The sequence below is a fragment of the Diorhabda carinulata genome, chromosome 1 (genome assembly GCF_026250575.1).
Source record: "Diorhabda carinulata isolate Delta chromosome 1, icDioCari1.1, whole genome shotgun sequence".
NCBI classification, from domain to species: domain Eukaryota; kingdom Metazoa; phylum Arthropoda; class Insecta; order Coleoptera; family Chrysomelidae; genus Diorhabda; species Diorhabda carinulata.
This window is the reverse complement of record NC_079460.1, coordinates 37295061-37316053: the sequence shown is the minus strand read 5'-3', so window position 1 is coordinate 37316053 and position 20993 is coordinate 37295061. Positions and strand designations below refer to the sequence as shown.

The window sequence follows — 20993 nt, the reverse complement described above, 5'->3', positions numbered from 1 at the left end:
TCTTCACGAATCTTCCTTAAATATCGTAATTTCCTCAGTTCAGATCGACCAATATATTCTCTTCATATTTCTTTCCACTGCTAGAGCAGTTGCGGTGGTGTAATTATTCATTCAGAAGGCATTATCCAATATTGGAAATATTTATTGCATAAGTTAACAGTTAAGCAGTATATGTAGTTCATGGTGTCATATACAGTGCAACCCAAGGATCTATTGTGTCCCTTTTTTTGCTGTGACACTATAGTCTCTGTCCCAAATTACTACAGAGCTGAATATGTTTGGATGGCAGTTACAGTCTTGCCTGGCAATTCATTTCGTAATCACTGCATAACAAAAATTCTAATGAGAGATTGGAGAATGGAAGATAACTTCCAAGCAAATGTCACTACCATACAGAATGAAGCTCCTTAATATACATTCTACTCTTATTTGCTCAATGTTTATATGGATTAAACACCGTAAAACACACAATAAAAGAAATCGAGGCATTGTAAACAGGTCACCCAATATCTGCTAGAATATAGAAAAGAAGGATTCTAAGAGTCTCTTCAACATTTCGAAATATTGAAAACAATATACCAGTCTAGCTATTTAACTCGAGATAAATTTGAATGAAATATTTTTCAAATATGCAAAATAAATATTTTATTCGCAGTTACGACCGCATAACACAGATAACGTCCTACATTTGTAACTTAATTGATATTTTTATCATTTGCTAATTATTATTTTCAATATTGCATTTTTGTAATATTTTTCTGATTAATATTTTAACGACTCTTAAATTGTTTCTCACCAAATCAAATAATTATTTCCGTGATAAACACCCTCTAGGTACAGTAAAACTTTCCGTTAATTGGTATTATCTCCCCGGTTATATTAATTAGCTACCTGATTAGATATACCCATGCCAGTTTAATCTATTATGAATAATATAAATAGTCCATCTGAGCCCCAGAGTTATTAGAGCAACAAAACGCATCAAAATGGCTATACTTAGAAGATTTACCTTGTTATGTGCTTTAGTACACATGTGGTAAGTTATTGAAATTTTGTTCTTATTTTCCAACTTATTTTTTGAAAAATATTATTTGTCAATCAATCTTATATGTATTTTCAGATTTTCTATTATTATAATGTGTTTCAATGTTACAAATAAAATGAAGAGAATGTTGAAATTTGGATTTTATCTTAAAGACTGATTATTTTAGAAAAAATTTGATCGAAAAAGAGTTTTATTCTTTGATTATAATTTCTGCTTTGAACCATTTTCACTTTCTTACCATTATTGTTTTCTATGTTCATTGTAAAGTTTTAGTAATAAAACAAATAAAAACCTCTAAAAATTGAAAAATCTATTTACATATATACAATTTCAGAATTCAGCCTGAAACCTATGCAAACACTTAGAAAATATATTAAAAAGTACGAGAATTTATTGAAAAAATATTCATACTTTTGTCATTTTTTAGAAATCTTATAAAATTAGCTAATTTTTTGTGTTTTTAATTTTTATTAACATTTGTATAGTTTTTCTCATATTTATATTACATTTTTTCAGTTTCTGATATCACAATGTTAACAAATAATAAATTTTGTTCAATATTCATTAATTTTTGATCATTTTTTAGTGTCACGACTGAATATGTTCTTAACAATAAACCTTTTCCGAAAAATGAGGGATTCACTTTTGGTACTGCTACTGCCGCCTACCAGATAGAAGGTAAGATCCTCTACTGTTCGACGTGACCGTAATAATGATAATTTTATTACAATTTACATGAAAGAAAAAAAAATATCAAGTATTTATTTTTATAAAATGTTTAACGAATACAACGACATCGTTTATTAGGCCTCATTTCAAAGCGTTTACTTGACATTTACTACTATTTTACTATTAATATAGAATGTGATGTAAAAGTGTCATAAGCCCCCTACGGATTATATTATTTATAAAGCCCGAGGAGGTGATTACATTTATTGATGCAAGGGCAGTTTTTATTTTCAAAATAAAATTGAGATTTATAGAATTTCAATTTCATTTTTAGAAATTTACTGTATATCGTATACAAATTGATTTGATGTTTGTCCTTAGAAAGTTTAGTTAGTTTATTTAATTAAATTCAGTATACCCATCTTATTAGCCTTACTGAGTACAATGGGCAACTAAAGGACAAATACTTAACATTTTATTATAGTTGAGTTCGATGAATTAGTTGGTTAAAATTCGCAGTAATAATGAAGTATAAATACTTCTACTTTCTATTTTGATTTATTTTGTATGCTGTAAATTTTGGGCAACACCTATACCAAAAAATTCCTGCAAAAAATCTTTTTTTTGTTCTTTAATTTTAACAAGCCATGCTTACCTACTTATTTAAATCTTTTCGACAGTTTTATGTTCACACTTCTCAAACAAGAATGGTTTTCTGACATTCTCTATTGTTTGAAAACATTTCATGTTAATTGTAAACCAACATTCATAAATCCAGTTTCACCGTTATTGTCTGTATGGATTATTAATCAACTGCCAACAACCTTTTCTAACAGGTGGGCTGAAGATGATGAAACGACCTTCCATAAATCTAACTTTCCAAAGGAGTTCTATTTAAATAATAAACGGAAAATTTTCAATTATTTTTGAATACTTTACTACTTGTCAATATTTTTTTTCTCTGGCGCTAACAATTGACATTGAAATTAAAGATAAATAATAATATTTTTCAATGTAAATAAACTTCGAAAAATATATCTTATCTCAAACAATATTAATAAAAATAATATTGAGTTAGGTCGGTACCATAGGATTGATATAATTTAATCTTCTAACTTATTTTGTAGATTTTCGCTTTTCCTAATAATCACTTCACATTCTAATACACCAACCACATCGTGGTCAGCCTAGCGTGACAATAACTCCCTTGAATTTATAGAAGTTTCTTCTTTAAGTTTCAGCTATCAACTAGGAAATATTAATATAAGTGTTTGGAAATAAACAAGTTAGTTCTGTACTATGAAAACATTTCAATATCTTATTCTAAATTACTATTTTGCAGATTCTTATTTTTTCCAATATACCTAATAACCAAATTACATTTTAATACTATACACTGTGGTAACCTAATCAGCTGAATACCACGAGCCTGATAATTCCCTTGAATTTATCAAAATCTCGACTTCAACTTCCGAGATTTTGAACTTGACAATGTTATCAAATAAACTAGAAAATCAAAAATGTATGATCTCTGAATAACATTTTAATCGATTTTTTATGACATTTATTTATCGAAATATTAAAAAGGTAAATAAAATAAATTTTGTCAATAGGAGGTTGGAACGAAGATGGAAAAGGAGAAAGTATGTGGGATAGATTTACACATCTATTTCCTGAAAAAATCATGGATAAATCTAATGGAGATATTGCTTGCGACACTTATCATAAATATAAAGAAGATATTGAAATTTTGAAAGATCTTGGTGTAACTCATCATCGATTTTCCATTTCCTGGCCGAGAATTCTACCCAATGGTAAGTTCAACTAATTATTTTTTATGAAAATCATAACCGAAATTATATGAACATACATTTCGTGTTTAACAATATGTAATTTTAGGTTTGGTCAATCACATCAATCAAAAGGGTATAGACTTTTACAAAAACTTTATCAAACTACTGAAAGAAAATAACATAGAACCAGTAGTAACCCTATCTCATTGGGATATCCCAGAAATTCTACAAGAACAAGGAGGGTTCCAGAACTATAACTTCCCCGATTGGTTTTCCAACTATTCTAGAATCTGCTTCGAAAATTTCGGAGACGATGTTAAATACTGGATTACTTTCAATGAACCTACTATCCAATGTACTGGTTACGGACAAAACTTTTATATTCCCTTCGTCGCTCCCTTCGCTCCAGGATATAACTTGACCACCGTAGGAGGAGAATACGTGTGTATGCATAATTTGATCAGATCACACGCTGCAGCTTATCACCTTTACCAAAAAGAATTCAAAGCCAGGCAAAACGGTAAGTTTCAGTGCAATTACTAATAAAAATTCTAATTCCATAGTTTTTTGTGTGTACTGTTCAAAGTATAACCTAACGCAACAGTATTTCAAGACAAATTCGATCTAGCTTAAAATTATCACAGGGATAACCAGTATAACTGAAAATATTATTTTCTTTTCAGGAAAACTCACCATAGCTAACGCTGCTTGCCGTTGCTATCCCGCTAGCGACAGCCGTGAAGATATTGAAGCAGCTGATAGGTGCATGCAATTTTCGGTAAGCATATATACATTCATTCATGAAACTAATAAAATTCTATTTAACCATAAATATGCTGAAAATCCACTACTTTATTCATTTACATTCACAGTTGGGATGGGTACTTCATCCAATTTACTATGGTGATTACCCCGAAGTTATGAAAGAACGTATCGACTACAGAAGTAAAATTCAAGGGTATCCCGAATCTCGTTTACCTAAATTCACATTAGCGGAAAGACAACTTATTAGGAAAACATCAGACTACGTAGCTATCAATGCTTACTATACAACTTACGCTAAAAGCACACCTGAAAAAGAAATAAACGATATCAGCCCTTACAGTGATGCAAAACTTACGGTAACTTTTGCAGAGGGACTCGGGGTAAGTGTTTGAATGGATAATTTAATAAAAATTTGAAATAGCACGAGTCGTACTTGTTAACACTAAAAGTAGAAAAAACACAAAAAGCTTTTTTCAAATATCAGTTATGCCATCTCAATATAACACTCTCGTTCTTCATAACCATTTTCCAAATAAAGAAAACTGATGTGGATTCAACCACAAATTGTTGTGTCTTTGAACGATCTTGCCTCGACAAGTCTTTGATTGATTTCCATTTGTATTCAGAACAGCCATATTGAATATTCATATTTCAGTTTTTCAGCTTCATATTCATACTCAGCGACCCAAAAATCTTTAGATTTCTAAGACGAAGTACGGAACGGAAAATGTCTACGCTAATTTTGCATTAAATATTATGTATGCTGTTTAATTTATAATCAATTGTTTTTAGAATACTGACGGAATGGGTGATTTATTACTTTGGGCTCATAACGAATATGGAAAACCAGATATTTTTATAACAGAAAACGGTTTGGGACTGGAAACTGCTTCATTAGAAGATGATGATCGTCTCACCTTCTTGAAGGTTAGACTACGTTAATGATTTTTTAAACAGAAACCATTTTAAATGACAAAATCTAGATTGCATCATATAGACAATTTGTCTTTTCTTCTCATCCTATTGTATATCTATGATAAGTATTTTAAAGACAAAAGTTAATTTAAATTTAGTTTTTTTTTTTTCATTAAACAGTGAATTTTTATTTCAGTATTCATTAAGTCACTTCAGAGACGCAATGGATGCCGGTGTTAACTTATTGGGTTACACGGTTTGGAGTTTAATGGACAACTTCGAGTGGTTTATCGGCTACAAGTGAGTAATAACATTTTTAAAACGCAAAAATCTACATCCATTTGAAAAGCTTATGGTTTAGTTCAATTATAGCTTTGTTTATTCAAGCAATGGCATTTTACTTTTTTGTCTATTTCAGTACAAAATATGGAATCTATCAAGTTGATTTTAACAGCCCCAACAGAACGAGAGTAGCAAGAAAATCCGCCGAATGGTATAAACAATTTATTCAAACACCATGTGTTCACCTTAACTGCACTCTTTAAATAAATGAATTTCTATAAGACTGTTTTCAGGACTCCAGGTGTATTTATATAGTATAAACAATGTACAGTTTTATATTTTAATATTAAACTGCGTATACCTGGTTATTTTGTATCTAGAATATAACAATAAATATGTTTATCATTACTTCTGTGTAGTTTGTTAAATACCTAAGTGAATAGTGAATTACCCGTAGTACTTTCAGTATTCGTGTCTGCTTCAGAATTAAACTGTACAACAAGTACATTTTTTTTTTCAAACTGACCATCAGCAACTAAAATTCATGCGACCTAGATCGAAGAATGCTGATCATTCATACAAAACTCCGTATGAATAACCTAAGCTGGTGATTTCCAAGATCATCATCATTCTCAGCATGACAATCCATTACTGGAACCTTGCTGCCTCTAATAATTCCTTCCTGTGATCTCCCTCGCGGGCAGCGGCCCACCAATAATCTATTTTAAGAATCCTGGTATCTCCTCTAACGCACCTTTTTAATTTCGACCCTATTGCCTTTTTTCTCAGAGATACCGTTCAGTCTTATATACTTAACCACGTCTTTGTATGTAGAGAGTTCTTAGCTTTTACTGAGCCCAAAAGTTTCCTCAGAATTCTTCTTCTCATTGTCCAATTTTCCGACCAATAGCTCAGTACTGAACGTATGAGGGTTTAGTAAAGGAATACTTTGATTGATCTAGATATTCTTATTACTGAGCGTAGATATTTGAAGCTATTAATAACAAGAATCAACATAAGATTGGTGGGGATTTTCACACTCTTTATGTCGATTTGTGAGGGAAGTTACCAAATATTCTGATACAGAATTTTTAGTTTATGATTTTATAACTTTTTCTTAATTGTGCTTTTCGTAATTTTCTTCATTAAAACTGTAAAATTTATTTGAAAACATTTCAAATATGTGGTACCATACCATAATGCGTCCTAGATAATTTCCTTGTATTTTGTTTTTTTTTTTTGGACTGTCGTCATACAAACAAAATCGTGACTTTCTTCACTATGTCAGTACCGTTAGCCGTAACGAGTCCTCCGGGGTACTACATAGTAATCAAGTGCGGACAACAGTTCTTCGCGCTCTGCCATTACATTACAACATAATATTGAATAAATTGAAGATAAGAACTTATCAGTGATTCTGCAAGCTTGAGTGCGTAGGAATTTAGCAGTGAAATTTGAGGTATTTGTATTAACATGAAGAAGTGGAGGTTTATCATTGTGAGTAGTACTTATTATAGTTTTTTTTAACAGTTTATATTATATAGTTTTTTTTAATAACAAATTATTATCATATGATAGGATTGTTTTGCTGCAATCAGCATAGAATTAATCCAAACTGATTTCAATAATCTAAACTATTTTATTAAATTAATCATGTTTTTATTCTGAATTTCTTCACAACTTTATGTTAAGTTCAGCAGTTATAACCGACCCACTTAAATCTTTTTATTAAAATTATATATTTCTATAAATTCTATTTATTTAAACTATTCAACATATACTTGAATTAAAAAAACATTCATCAACGGATATATTTGTGATTGCCAGTGTCTTTATATTAATAGAAATTACCGTTTAAAAGGAATTTTCAAATTTTTAATCATCGAACAAATTAGGAAGCAAAGGTGTGGTAAATATCCCCTTTTTGAATTATACTTTTCATTCATATTATTAAGACCGTATATAAAAAATAGTCAATGAGGAATTGTTTTTTTTTTCAATATTGTTGGAAAGATGCCAAAATGCCAACAATATAACTTAATATACCACAAGACTTCCATTTGGAACAGAAACCTAGATCATAAAATGTAAAAGAACAAAGTCACTTAATAAGTCATGTGACTAGCTAAGAAAAACACATTTTTTGCCAACAATCGATGCCGTGCTTGTAGAAGGATTTGTCTTTTGCCTCAAAATAGCCTTCAGTTTCAGCAATTGCTTCTTCATTTAAGCTGAATTTCTTACCGACGAGCATTTTTGATATCAGCTAATAGACAGTAATCACTGGAGATAGTCGATGAACAATATTCCATGCTCATCCTAAAATACTGAAGCCATAACCTTCCCAGTTGAATGTTGTGCTTTTGGACGCTGCACTCCACTCAGATGATGATCGTTTTAATTCCGGAGTAAAGTGATGGATCCATGTTTCATCTATTGTAAGATATCGACGCAAAAAATCTGATTTTTTATTTGTAAACATGACCAAACACTACTCTGAATCATCAACATGTTGTTTTGGACCGACTGTGAGTAAACGATGCACCCATTTTGGAAAAGCTTTCTCATGGTCAAATTTTCATGCATAATTGTAAACCCACTGCCTTCTGATATGTTTACGGCCTCAGCTATCTCAATTTCAAATTACGAGTAGGTATAACTACCTCAACTAGACGACCAGAACGTTCATCATTACGCAAATTATATATATTAAAATAATTTCTCGTTTTTTAAATCGAATATATTAACAATATTTATAGTTTACATCTAATAAACATGCCTCACATCTATTGGAAACAAAAACTTTAAAACAAAATCACTTTAAATATCAATTAGCTCTAATTTTTGCTCTTTCTCTTTTTAAAAAGCAACAGTTATCACCCATCATGGCCGAATCCCATCGTCCTTAATACCGAATTTCCATTGTTCTAATATCTTGGTGGAACCTTTCACCCTGCTCATCACTGACAGCTCCCAAATTTTCGGGAAAAAATGTCTGATAACCCCAAATCATGTGCTAAATCAGTCAACTCAATTTGAACAATCAAATGTGGCTCGCCGGAACTGGTACTTGGAGTAAAAATAGGGTCGATGTATTGTTCTTCGGAGCTTCCTGATGATACGTTGTCTCCAGTATCTTCTAAAACAATATTTTGCAGATTTAAAGGCGCAATTGGTACTAGTAAATCTGCATTGTGGGGATCAGGTTGTATAGCAGTCGGCAAATTTGGATACTCGATCTTGTGCACCATACAGTACGACCACGTTTAAATTCAGCAAGGATGGAGCAGAGTCCGGATAATACTTTTGAAGCCATTGATGAGCTTAAACAGTATTTTTTCCATCAAGAAGCAATGATAAATTAAGCACACGAAATTGTTTTGACTCTGTTGTTCTGAAAATAACAAAAGTAGCTTCACTTAAATGGCTGTCACTTTTTTCTGACTAATCGAAATGTCATGAAGTTTTAAGCATAGTCTATTGAAAGTTGATACTTTTAATGAATTAATTAATTAATCAATCTCTTATATTTTAATTAACAGTTTTTCTTTTAGTGACGACAAAAGGACAAAGCCATACATATAAATTCAGGCTGTTAATAATCGCAGTTTAATATACGCCGATAAACGCTAATAACATTGATGACAATAAAATTAAAATAAATAAATATCTAGAACCGTGTTAGTATTACAAATAGTAAACGTGCAGGTCATTTTAAAATTCTCAAACAATAGACAAAAGATATAACTCAAAGTTTCGTTGTACCCCGTATATTCGTCCAAGCAGAAAAATAATGGACACGAATTTACTGTCGCGTGACAATACTAAAATGTGTATTTATGGTTACCTTATAAAAAACGTTTGGAATTGTATAATTATTTACCTAACACTAAATTGATATGCTACAGTAGATTCGACCATTAGATAAACAATCCTTAATAATATTTATCGTCAAAATACAATCATCGGAACGATTCTTTTTAGTCTATGATGACAACTGTTTTTAAGTATGTCATAAACTTTTTTATTTATAGATGCACATTCACAATATAAGGAGAAAAACTGTTGGGGAAGCACTTAAATACTTATTATACTTTTTCAATGAGTTTATCAAAACAAAATTTTTCATCAAAGAATTATATATATCTAAGATTATCATAATTACAGCACTTCAGGCCCTACATTTTTACATTTAAAAAAATTGCAAAATTGTTTAATTAACCTTATCAAGCTCTGCTTTGTTCTTCTTCGTCTACTTTATTTAGTATGCGTCTCCAGCCCATTTCTGACCTCTCCTATCCATTTCTTTTTCGGTTTCCTCCTTCTTCTTCTGATTCTCTCTCCCTCCCTTTCTGCTCTCTTTTTTTGAGCTCTGACTAGTTGTGTAATCGTAATATATTTCTCTCAGCTCAGCATTCGCTCTTTTTCTCCATAAATCGTTGTTCATTTTTCCTCTCTGAAACTTTTTATGCACTCTTCTGGGTTAGTACCCAAGACTCACACCCATACAGTACAATCATCGTTTTGTACAATCGTCTCTTTGCTGCTCAGGATATTTTTTTACTCCCAGAACATTATTCAGGGATCACATTGCTCTTCGCTATCCGATTTTCTACCTCTTTCGTCTCATCATCCATATTGGTTATTAGCATTCCTATATAGTCGACGAACTCAACTTTTTCAAATTTATATTCCTTGTTTTGCGACCTGAAATGTCTGTTTTCCCCGCATTCTTCCTTTGTAGTTGCATATATTTACCCTGAAACTGAATCTTTTTGATTCGTATTCCAACATGCTAAAATTTCATGCTTCCGATGATAGTTCAAATATGCTTTTGTGCTTTCCTTAAGATTACTTGATGTAATGTGAATGTGAAGCTGAAACGTAAAGTGGATAAAGAGTGGAAAACTTTCTGATAGCCACCCTTCCCACAATACTTTGATTTCAGTTCTATCCAGAGTCAGTTTTACCATTCTTATTAGTTTTGTTGCGACACCTTAAACTTCTAAAGCCTCATACAACTTTGTCCTCTCTATTCTATCATAACTTTGTTTATAATCTCTGAACAGCAAATGTAGTTCTAAATTTTGGTCTTTGGTTATTTTAAATTTAGAAAAATATATTGTAATTTGGGCATTAGAGCCAGTGTAGGGACCAACAGCATTCGCCCTATGTGTGGATGTACTAAATAGGGTTAGCGTCGATGTTTAGCACCCGTGTTGGGAGTGTTTGAAGGAGATAAAAGGGATTTGACTTCGTGTTAAACAAATAAATTTGTTTTGAAATTTCTAGAGTTGTGAAACTGATTCTATGGAACGTAGTATGGAAATTGAATTATCACTTAGAAGAAGGAGAGAGTCATTGATGTCTACTTATAGACTACATACCAAAAAAATATAGCAGATAATTACAACCTTTAAATCAATACTTGATCACATTTAACGGTAAACGCGATTTTGTCGATCTTGCAAAACACCGTACTGTGAACCAGAGCTCTTATACTTACTGATTTGTAATCTGTGAAGATTTGTAACACACCATCTTCTTTTAAGAGGACTTTTCTTTTGCACAATTTAATTCAAAACATAATTGTCAGCAGTCATCACTGCAAATGTACACCACGCAATTTCTTTTTCACACCTAGACATCTTAACATTGGCCTGACGGCGGAAAAAAATCACCTTGGCCCCAATGTGTGAAGCTAGCGTCACAGGAATTTCATGATAGCTCAAGATGATTCGTTACCTCGATTAGAGTAGTGAAAAAACGATCAATAGCATCTTCATTTTTTTGTCTCTTTCAGTGGGATAGAAGTTCCATTCCAAACTTTCTTAACACTCACAAATCTGTATTTTATTACAATTATGGAAGTGAATTCAGGTATTTTGTTACATGCTCAAACAATCTATATCAGTTGCTAGATCTTTCAAACTTGATTTTTAGGTAAAATCTGGATGGCGGGCCAGAACAAAGCATATTCTCGCATTTTATTATATTCTAAATTTTTGGGCGTCAATGAAATTATTTGAAAAGTAGTTTCTAATAAAAATATGGCAAAATACCGTAAATTACTGAAACAGGTACGGTAACGCCTTTTAGTTTTCAACTCAATTTTTAATAGAAAATTTTTTAGTAGTGCTTTTAGTAAGTAAGTAAGAGTACTCAGATATAAATTTTTATTTTTACCCACAGAAACGGTACACCCGTTTTATAATAGAATATTATTTACATACAGTCGACAATGACTTATAGTAAGCCCAATATATTTAGTGACCTAAATATATTAAAATCAATGTGTCTTGGTGTTAAACATAACCATAAATAAGATGGAAAAGTTAACTGTTCCTTTAATGGTTAGCATACAAAATCCTCGGAGCTCTGCTAGTGACACACTAGTGACACACTTGCTGAGTAAAATTATTACAAAAGTCACATAATTGGGTTAGTGATTATTACATTAGTGTTTTTACTTCCTTTTCCGGTGAGCTACTGTAATTTCCAAGATTACAGGTGTATATAACTCGACTAACAAAACAATTATCTTGTAAATAACTGGTTTTTAAATAGATTAGAAAAACTGAAAGCTCATTGCAGCGTAAAACAATTAAGAAATTTATATTGAAGAGAAACGATGCACTGTTTATTGACACACATGGTATCTCCTTAACAGCATTAAATCTCATAACAGTTAATTCAAGTTTTTTAATGAAAATCAGATGATTATTTACCGGCAAAAGCGACTTCTAAGGATAATTTGTAGATATATTTCTTAAATAATTGTTATATTAATCGAACATGAATGTGACAAAGATATACGATTTAAATACCAGCTGGTACATATGGCGTGAAGTAAATGTTTCCATCTTTATCAAAAGTCACAAGACACAAAAATAACGAGGAAAATTTTGAATATTTTATACATAAAATTGTTTTTTGTTTATTAATTGACCGATTGTAGATTACTTACTGTTGTTCTCTGGATTGGAAGTATTTTAAAGAATGTCGGTAGTATCAATTTAGAATTGTTAAGCTTTAGATTAAATAATACAATTAGCTAATGATCTAATTCCCAATTTGGGTCAACAAATTCCAATTCTTTTCTTTTTTTATTAAATCTCCTTGTTTCAGAAATAATATCTTGCGCCATTTCTAAGTTTACATTCCAATAATTATTAATTACCTAACCTAACCTAACCTAACCTAATCACATTAAAAATATACGTGAGATATATGGTCAATATACAAAATTGCGTTTTTTCTTTTCTACTAAAATTTAAGTAATTTCAACATTATCAGTAAAAGTTTAGTTTTCTGGAAAGTAAATTTTCAATAAGTTGAAAGCGGCGATGTAATTCATACTTGTCTTCGGTCATTCTTTTAATACGTTTGGTGTTTCTTTTAAGAAATAACGAAGTCGATACCGACTTCTAGACAAGATAAACCAGAATAAAATACTCTCGATTCATATTCTTCCCTTCTCTCTAAATCTTGTAGGCATATAAAAAGAATGAAATTACTATACAATGAGAGTAATTTTATAAATAATTAGAATGTTTAGTTGCACCAATATAAATTATAAAGAAATTATGCAAAAACTAAATACATAAGCCATGACTACCACTTCTAAATCGTTACACAACGAAATAGGTATGTAACTGAAATATCCGGAAATTCTTTTTAAGAAAAGATAAAGAAGTAGATACTGAAATAAAGCCAAATACAATTCTAAAATTATATAATAACTCGATCATAGCATATGGAACCGAATCTAGAAAATAACAATCAGGAAAATAACTGCATTAGCAAACCACTTAATCGTTAAGTACTACTGTAAAATACTGATAATAGTATATATGCATAAATATATAGAAATGAGCTTTGGGTAGGTCTATAATCTCAAAAATAACTAAAAACGCTCAAAATCTTGCGTGTGGTACAATTTCTGACCTCGACTATTCAAAAAAAAACTACATATTTCGGAAACGACGTTCAATTTTCCAATTTACATCAATGAAATTTAATGATAAAATTTATTGAAATTGTTGATTAAAATTCCACAAAATTTAATATTTCCAAGGCAGCAGCGGTTTTATATCAAACAATAATAAAATGCTGCTATGTCGAACTAAAAAATTCCTGAAAAGTATTCACTTTGTATGTATTTATTTCATTCAAAAATTATAGCTTTGAACGTAACCTCTCACCATCAAAAAAACCTGTTGAAAATAACTGAAGACCGGTTGTTGTAATTCATGAAATCCTAAATGCTAGTTACTAGTTTATCTTCCGTTATTCTTAGAATCTTCAATTATTATTAAAAAATTTCTATTTATCTATCTTACTAGGAGCACATTATTTAATTTCATTTTATAGATAAATTCGTTAGATTATTTATAGTGATTAAACGAAAAAAAATTCACGTAGGCAACTGTCAACTAAATTAAACTGGTATACCTAATGAAAACTATGAAAGAATATCGTGGGTGTCACCATGCCATATGTTAATAAAAATTTGACCCTACCTACTTTACATAACCTTGACCTCGACCATACCTCGACTCAGCCTTATTCATCCTTCAAAGGTCGTTAACAGAAACATTACTTACAAGAATAAAAATGTAGTGACATTCCTGTGTCGATGCATTGGTGTATAAAGAACTTTGGTAACATATAATTTTATTAAAAACTTGAATATTCAGTTAATGGCTTAGTAGGTAATACCTTTTAAATGTTCATAAGAAAAATGCATATGTTATAAAATTAATATTAGACATGGGCGACAAAATTTATCCTAATTGTTTATTTATGAAGAATTGGTAAGTAAACTTACCTGTCTCAACATTGTTTTAAATTACCGATCTCAAAATTCAAGATTCTATCATTAGAAACTGATTGTTCTTCAAAACCATCTTAAAGTACTTTTTAGAGTGCAAGAATATCAACTTTTTCTTCATATTTCTTTAAGTCAGAAGTAAACCATATATAAGATGGTAGGTGAAATATGGTCATATATTATTTTGCATGTAGGATACTTTTCCTCAATAAAGATCCATAAAAAAGAGTCACTTAAGGTAAAAATGTTATTCAGCAACTGCACTATTACCTCAACTTCTAATGGGAGTGAACCATTCATTTTACAAAACTATGAATTTTAAATAAATTTAAATTTGACAATCACATTACAAGCAAACAATTCCTTTGTTACTTTAGGAACAATACTCCAATGCAACAAGAAAGGAATTCACAGAAAAATCGTGGTAATATAAAATTTTGTATGAAGTTCGAATGATAACGATATTTATGGCACGCGCCGTGTTATCAAACTCGGCTAAAGCCTCGTCATTCTTAAAATAAATATGTGAAAAGTGACGCTATTGAAAAGTTAGGTTAGGTCATGAACATTAGCACTATTTTTATAATAAAAAGTCAAGTTTTCGTTAACAGCAGTTCCAAAGTTGCTTCAATAAACTCAACTTGATGATAAGTTCGAGAACAATTCCATTTACTAATATAGCCGCTGATTTACATCGCAATAATCAGAAATTAAGTTTATTTCCTACACTTTCTAATACAAAATATATTAGGTATGTGTATGTGTGAAATATTTAACAAACAGCTTTAATCCATCGTAACACTTTTCAATCCATTATTTAAACCCTCTTTGTAAATCTTGCATAAATTAAATCAAGTTTGAACAGTTAGTTTATGAATGATATAACAGTTCTGTAAAATTTAACATAGCTGCTTTTCTTGTATTTTAGTAACATGTTTAAGTTAATACGGAAGCTAAAATATATCGAAAATAAAATGTACTAAAACGACGTATTTCTGAATAAAGAGAAAGGAGCTAATAGGCGAATCTCACATTTACAATCATCATGAACACTTATAATACTATCAATATAAAAAAGATATTTTTTTTACTTTTTATTAACATTTTCTTACGTAATTGCAGAGCTGACATCGAATTGTAAGGGCACACAATAAACTTCAATAGAATAAATAATATTTAAAACTTACAAAAGATCTTCAAGACATGCCCAGTTTTTTATAAAAGACTAAAGAAAATGTAAAGAGGTCCTAAGTCATCAGTTTTTTTATTGTTTAACTTAAAACCTAGTATGTTCGTACCTATGTTAGTAACTTTACATTTATGGAAGAAAATATACTCCATATTTTTTCTTCCTTTTTTCTTTTAATGTGGGAATCTAGATAAAAAAAATATTGAAAGCTAAAAACATTATTTCACTTTATTATATTCCAAATTTTTTCTAGATTCTTCTATTCTATTACAATTTTGTACATTGTGGCATAAACGATATTCAAGAACCTCCTGAAGGATACTATGCTTTTGTGGAATCTCCAAATGCAGAACCTCCTAAAGTGCGACCTCCTCCATACACTTATGTCCCAATTGATTGTAGAGAAGATGATTCAAGATCACCTCAGGGTTCTCCTTTTAATTTGTGCGGTGACTTAAATAAAGGCAACATACCGAGAAACCCAATGGGACAGAATGTGTTAGGATCACCATACCCCTTGTAAGTGCTAAAATGAAAAATATATATCAATTTTGATGCCATTTATGAAGATTATTAATACTATCAAGGTGTGTAGAAACTTGCTAAGTACCTTAATGAACAGAATAAATATGCAGTAGTATTTTATAACTAAAATAAATCTTTATAGTGAAATTAATGTATCTTTGCTTCTTACATTATGAGAGCTCTAGTTTAATTTACACTGACTGTACTAAAATAAAAATTTTATTCAAACAACCTGTTAACTATGTTATATAGATTGCTTGTTGAATATTATTATATCAATCATAATATATTTGTGTTAACTATATAATTTACTTTTGTTTTCAGTGAACTAATTAGAAACATGACGCTAAAATATCTCAGCAGAACATTACCAATTCTTAAAGCCGATGAAACATTACCAAAAGTTGCCCAACTCCAAGATGATTACATTAATCAAAACAGGTCGGTGCCAAACTATTCTTTTATTTTTATGCAAGGACTGGTAGAAAAATTATTATAGTTTAGTGGAAATTAATACAAATTTCTTTAAATAAGTTAAAACATTACATTTCTCCAAAATTTGTAGCTTAGTTCCCAATCCATAAACTAACTTAATCAACAATTTTTTACTAATGTAATAGTTTTGAGTGACTTTTTTGTTAAATATTAATCTCTTTCACTTTTTGATCAAAATAGGAGATAAACATAAAATTATAAGTATTTGAACACATATTTCTAAAAGTATTAGTAATGATTATTATCTATATTTTTACATTCAAAAATTCTTTCAAATATACAATTAATGGTGATAAGATAATTGTATAAAACATTATAACTTTATCATATGAGCTCAACTATTTTCAAAATGCCCTTTTATCATTCATATCGACTTCAGTCACTAAAATTCACACATATGAAAATTAAATGACCTCCTATGTGAAAACAATAAATAAAATAAATTTAGAGGGATTGATTGGTTAGGTGATTAAATTTATCCGAACGAGTATTTTTATAAATATATTATTTTCCTATTTTATAAATTGCATATTTCTAAAATGCTAATGCTAATACCAAAATTCTTCAATTATATTTTTAGCTTGCATAATGAACATCCCAATGACCGTAGAGGAAAATCAAAACGAAACTCAAATAGTACTTCTATTTTATCAACAAATGTTACTCACTTGAACCCCATAGAATCTTCCCGACAAGCAAGGAAATTTTGTGATCAAGGTGGTGTTTTCTGTATGCTTTACAAAGCGATTAATGGAGAACCAACTAATCCCACATCTTCACAATTACCTCTCGAAAGAAGAGACGACGCTCCAATAGCTCCTCCTAGGTATGAAGGACCTCCAACACCTTGTCCTGCAAAAGTTGAATATGCTACACCAGTTTTCGCAAAGAACTATCAAGGTATTTGGCGATACGTAGTACAAATACCTTATGAGGGTTATTTTACCCAAACTGTTGAAGTGACACGGTAAGAAAAATTATACTATAAAAACTTTGGAAAAATATCATTGTTTTCTTTCAGATGTTTACAAGCACGTTGTCATTACTTGGATGGTGGATGTTTATCTTCTCCAAGATGGTCGAGTCTTTTAGTAGCAGAAATATATTATCCTGATACTGTTTTAAGTAGTAGTGACGCTACTAATCCTCAAAGAAGTCCAGTGGCAGCTTCTCAACCACCATCAGTTCAAGATTTTCAGGTAGTTACCCATGGACGAATAATTTATTCGTCCAAGTATTTACCAATTTCGAGAGGGAATTTTGAACGTTTAATCAAAATTATAAACTAGATGTTTGTACTTTTTCACATAAAAATGGTCTATTAGTAAAGAAATTTGTTGTGTAAATCAACGCACCAAATTGGAATAATAAAAGTAGAAGGTTGAATTTTAATTTTGAAATTCCCACTAAAAAGGAAAGGCCACATTTGGAAACTGATAAAAATCTCGTTCTTGGATCAGATCCGCATGAGATCCCTATCAATCATGGCCCAATTTTATATATGGACTTTACATTATTTATGAGATTCAATTTACAGAAATAAAGGTGTCCTGTAATTTCTCAATTTACGAAAACTTTTCAAACCCAAATTTAAATTATTTTATACCTTGCTGATTTTAATGTTAAGTTATATCAGAAATATAGATAATTTAACTCCTGTTGTTTTTAGAACTATCAGCAATACCTACAGAAACGTGCCGGCTTGCAACCATCTTCCACAGACTCAGTGACCACCCAAAGACCTTCATCTCACTGTGATGGAGTGGATGGATTAGGATGTTTTCAAGTTCGACTATATTATGACTGGTTTCTTATCCCAGGATCTTGCAAATGCTGGCGCCCAGATTACTTCAACAAATATGTTAGACGGAAACCAGACCTTTAAATTAGATATTAAAAATCCAATTTTATGAGCTTATCATTGATAGAGGGCTGGTTAACAAGTTTAGTCTCAACATCAATTACAAATTATACAGAAAATTGTCATTTTTTGGCTAAAGACATGTCTTAAAAAATTGTGAAAATTTGCAGCATGGTGAATCCAGATAATAGGACAGCTTTTATTGTACACAACCAAGCAATTTAAAATAAAATGATAAGCTTTTAAAGTGGATGTTTTGTATTATAGTTATTATTAACACGTTCACATTAACATTTATTTGTAAGAAAATTTTTTACATAGCTTTAACAACAGAACTTATTATATATCTCATTTCTTCCATTCGCTCAGTAGTCGGTTGGTCGGACAGCGTTGCCAGTTTTCATGAGTTTTGAATTAATTCTGGCGTGAACATACTCCCCGCGTTGAAAGCATAAGGATGGCTTTCAAAGGTCAACTGGAAGGGGGCAGATTTTTTGAAAGCTTCTTTTGATGATTTCTCCAGAGGGAGTTCTTATAGAAGCGACCCTAGCGATACCGTCAGGGCCTCTATGGAGCTTGCTGATTCTACCTAATAACCACTGAGTGGGCATAGTGTTCTCGCCTTTCACTAAAACGAGAGAATCTTCTACTAGATGGCCTTGGTTGGACTTCCATTTGGTGCGTCTTTGGAGCTCCGCAATGTACTCAGATTTCCATCTGTTCCAGAAGTGCTGTGCTAATTGTTGTACGAGCTGAAATCTGGAAAGTCGATTCATTTTTATGTCGGTGACATCTTGATCAGGTGCTGCAATTATTGGTCTTCCAATCAAGAAGTGAGCTGGGGTAAGAGGTCCAAAATCGTTGGGATCAGAGCTCAGTGGGCATAAAGGACGCGAATTCAAAATCGCCTCGATTTGTGCGAGAACTGTGGCAAATTCTTCAAATGATAAATGAACTTGGGTCAAAACGCGCCTTAAATGATGCTTTACGCTTTTGACAGCTGCTTCCCACAAACCTCCGAAATGAGGAGAGTAGGGTGGTATAAACCTCCACTCTATATTCTGAGAGCTACATTTCTCGATTATAGTGTTGCTGCCATGTTTTAGAAAATCCTTTAGCTCTCGCTGTGCCCCGACGAAGCTTGTTCCATTGTCGGACAATATTTTTGATGGTTTGCCTCGTCTAGAGACAAAACGATATAGCGCTTGAATAAATGATTCTGAAGAAAGGCTAGAAATCAATTCCAAATGGACTGCTTTAGTTGATAAACAAATAAATACGCCAATATAACATTTACTTAAACGACAACCTCTACCTTTCTTATCGTTAATCATAAATGGCCCCGCGTAATCAACTCCCACTATTGAAAATGCACTAGAAGGATTAGTTCTATCGCGCGGTAAGTTGGCCATAATTGGCTGTATGGTTTTAGCATTGAATTTGAAGCATTTCACACAATTCTTAACAGTCTTTCGTGCAAGATTTCTACCGGATATAACCCAGTAATTTTCTCTTATAGTGCTTAAGAGCAGCTGAGGGCCGCCATGCAATAGGCGTTCATGTTCTTGTAAAAATAGTAGCTTTGAAAAATGATGCTTTGAATTGATCAAAATTGGATGCCTTTTGTCAAAGGAGTAATTTGAATGTTTTAGTCGCCCTCCTACGCGTAGCAAACCATCGGGTTCTAGAAAGGGACTAAGACTTAATAGATTACTATGGGAGCTCAAAGGCTTGTTATTTTTCAATGTTTCAATTTCGGTAGAATACGATTGAGATTGACAAATTCGAATGAGACATTTTAGAGAATCACTTAACTCCTGTACTGTAAGAGAACCGCCTCTTCTGCGATTTCTCTGAAGACAATGATCCTTAAATCGTAAAATGTATGCCATTGTTCGTTGCATTCTTGAGAAATTTGAGAAACGTTCAAAGGGAAAACTCAGAGTAGGGGGCGCAACATTGGTCAGAAGACTGGATTTAAGTTCAGGTAAATCATGAACCACCTCCAGCTTGTCATTGGGCCAAAAACTTGGGTCCTTAGCTAGCCAAGTAGGGCCGCGCCACCACAAATCAGAGTTTAAAATTTGACTAGGATATATTCCCCTTGAAGCAATATCTGCTGGATTATCGTGGGTGGGGATGTGCCTCCAATCGGCGTGTTTAGTGAGAGACTGAATTTCTGCCACTCTATGGGCCGTGAATGTTTTTAGCAGATTCGGGCTTGTGCGTACCCAAGCTAGAGTTATAGTTGAGTCCGACCAAAGTGTGAAAGATTTGAATTGAATTTTTAAAGCAGTTTTAGCTTTATCTGTTAGGCGGGCTAGAAGCAATGCTGCGCATAATTCCAACCGCGGGATTGGTATTGTTTTTATAGGTGCCACCTTTGCTTTGGCGCATAACAGGGATACATGAACCTTTTGATCGGAATCAATACTTCTCAAATAAACACAGGCTCCGTAAGCCTTTTCCGAAGCGTCAGCGAAACCATGCAGTTGTAATTCAACAGCATTCTTGCAAATAGCTTGTCTGTTTAACTCAAGATCGTTCAAAATAAGAAGCTCCTTCTCCAACCTTACCCAATTTTCAGATATAGCTTTTGGAATAGCGTCATCCCAAGCTAA

General features: G+C 31.7%; 2 protein-coding genes across 6 annotated transcripts; both read left to right on the top strand.

Moving 5' to 3' along the window:
• Window positions 1-823: 823 nt before the first annotated feature.
• On the top strand, window positions 824-5877 carry LOC130900012 (myrosinase 1-like). Its single transcript, XM_057810318.1, has 9 exons — window positions 824-1036; window positions 1632-1723; window positions 3328-3528; window positions 3614-4027; window positions 4191-4285; window positions 4380-4652; window positions 5065-5199; window positions 5384-5487; window positions 5606-5877. The coding sequence occupies exons 1-9, from the start codon at window positions 987-989 to the stop codon at window positions 5730-5732; spliced, it is 1491 nt and encodes a 496-aa protein (XP_057666301.1). The 5' UTR covers window positions 824-986; the 3' UTR covers window positions 5733-5877.
• Window positions 5878-13965: 8088 nt separating this feature from the next.
• LOC130900021 (uncharacterized) lies at window positions 13966-18604 on the top strand. Of its 5 annotated transcripts, none has more exons than XM_057810330.1 (7): window positions 13966-14285; window positions 15425-15588; window positions 15745-16010; window positions 16341-16457; window positions 17092-17478; window positions 17533-17710; window positions 18181-18604. In XM_057810330.1, exons 3-7 carry the CDS (start codon window positions 15976-15978, stop codon window positions 18394-18396), a joined length of 933 nt encoding a protein of 310 aa, XP_057666313.1. In that variant the 5' UTR covers window positions 13966-14285; window positions 15425-15588; window positions 15745-15975; the 3' UTR covers window positions 18397-18604. The 5 variants fall into 5 exon arrangements, with proteins under 5 accessions (XP_057666313.1, XP_057666343.1, XP_057666317.1 ...); XM_057810351.1 differs by lacking the exon at window positions 13966-14285 and adding an exon at window positions 14830-14855; XM_057810360.1 differs by lacking the exon at window positions 15425-15588 and having other exon boundaries at window positions 13966-14132.
• Window positions 18605-20993: the final 2389 nt, after the last annotated feature.

Bases quoted from the DNA above. Each gene is read 5' to 3' on its own strand.
- LOC130900021 (XM_057810360.1), top strand. From the start codon at position 15,976: ATGGGACAGAATGTGTTAGGATCACCATACCCCTT. The intron at 16,011-16,340 runs GTAAGTGCTAAA...TTTTGTTTTCAG, and splicing joins TTAGGATCACCATACCCCTT to TGAACTAATTAGAAACATGA. The intron at 17,479-17,532 runs GTAAGAAAAATT...GTTTTCTTTCAG, and splicing joins CAAACTGTTGAAGTGACACG to ATGTTTACAAGCACGTTGTC.
- LOC130900012 (XM_057810318.1), top strand. From the start codon at position 987: ATGGCTATACTTAGAAGATTTACCTTGTTATGTGCTTTAGTACACATG. The intron at 4,028-4,190 runs GTAAGTTTCAGT...TTTTCTTTTCAG, and splicing joins ATTCAAAGCCAGGCAAAACG to GAAAACTCACCATAGCTAAC. The intron at 4,286-4,379 runs GTAAGCATATAT...TTACATTCACAG, and splicing joins ATAGGTGCATGCAATTTTCG to TTGGGATGGGTACTTCATCC.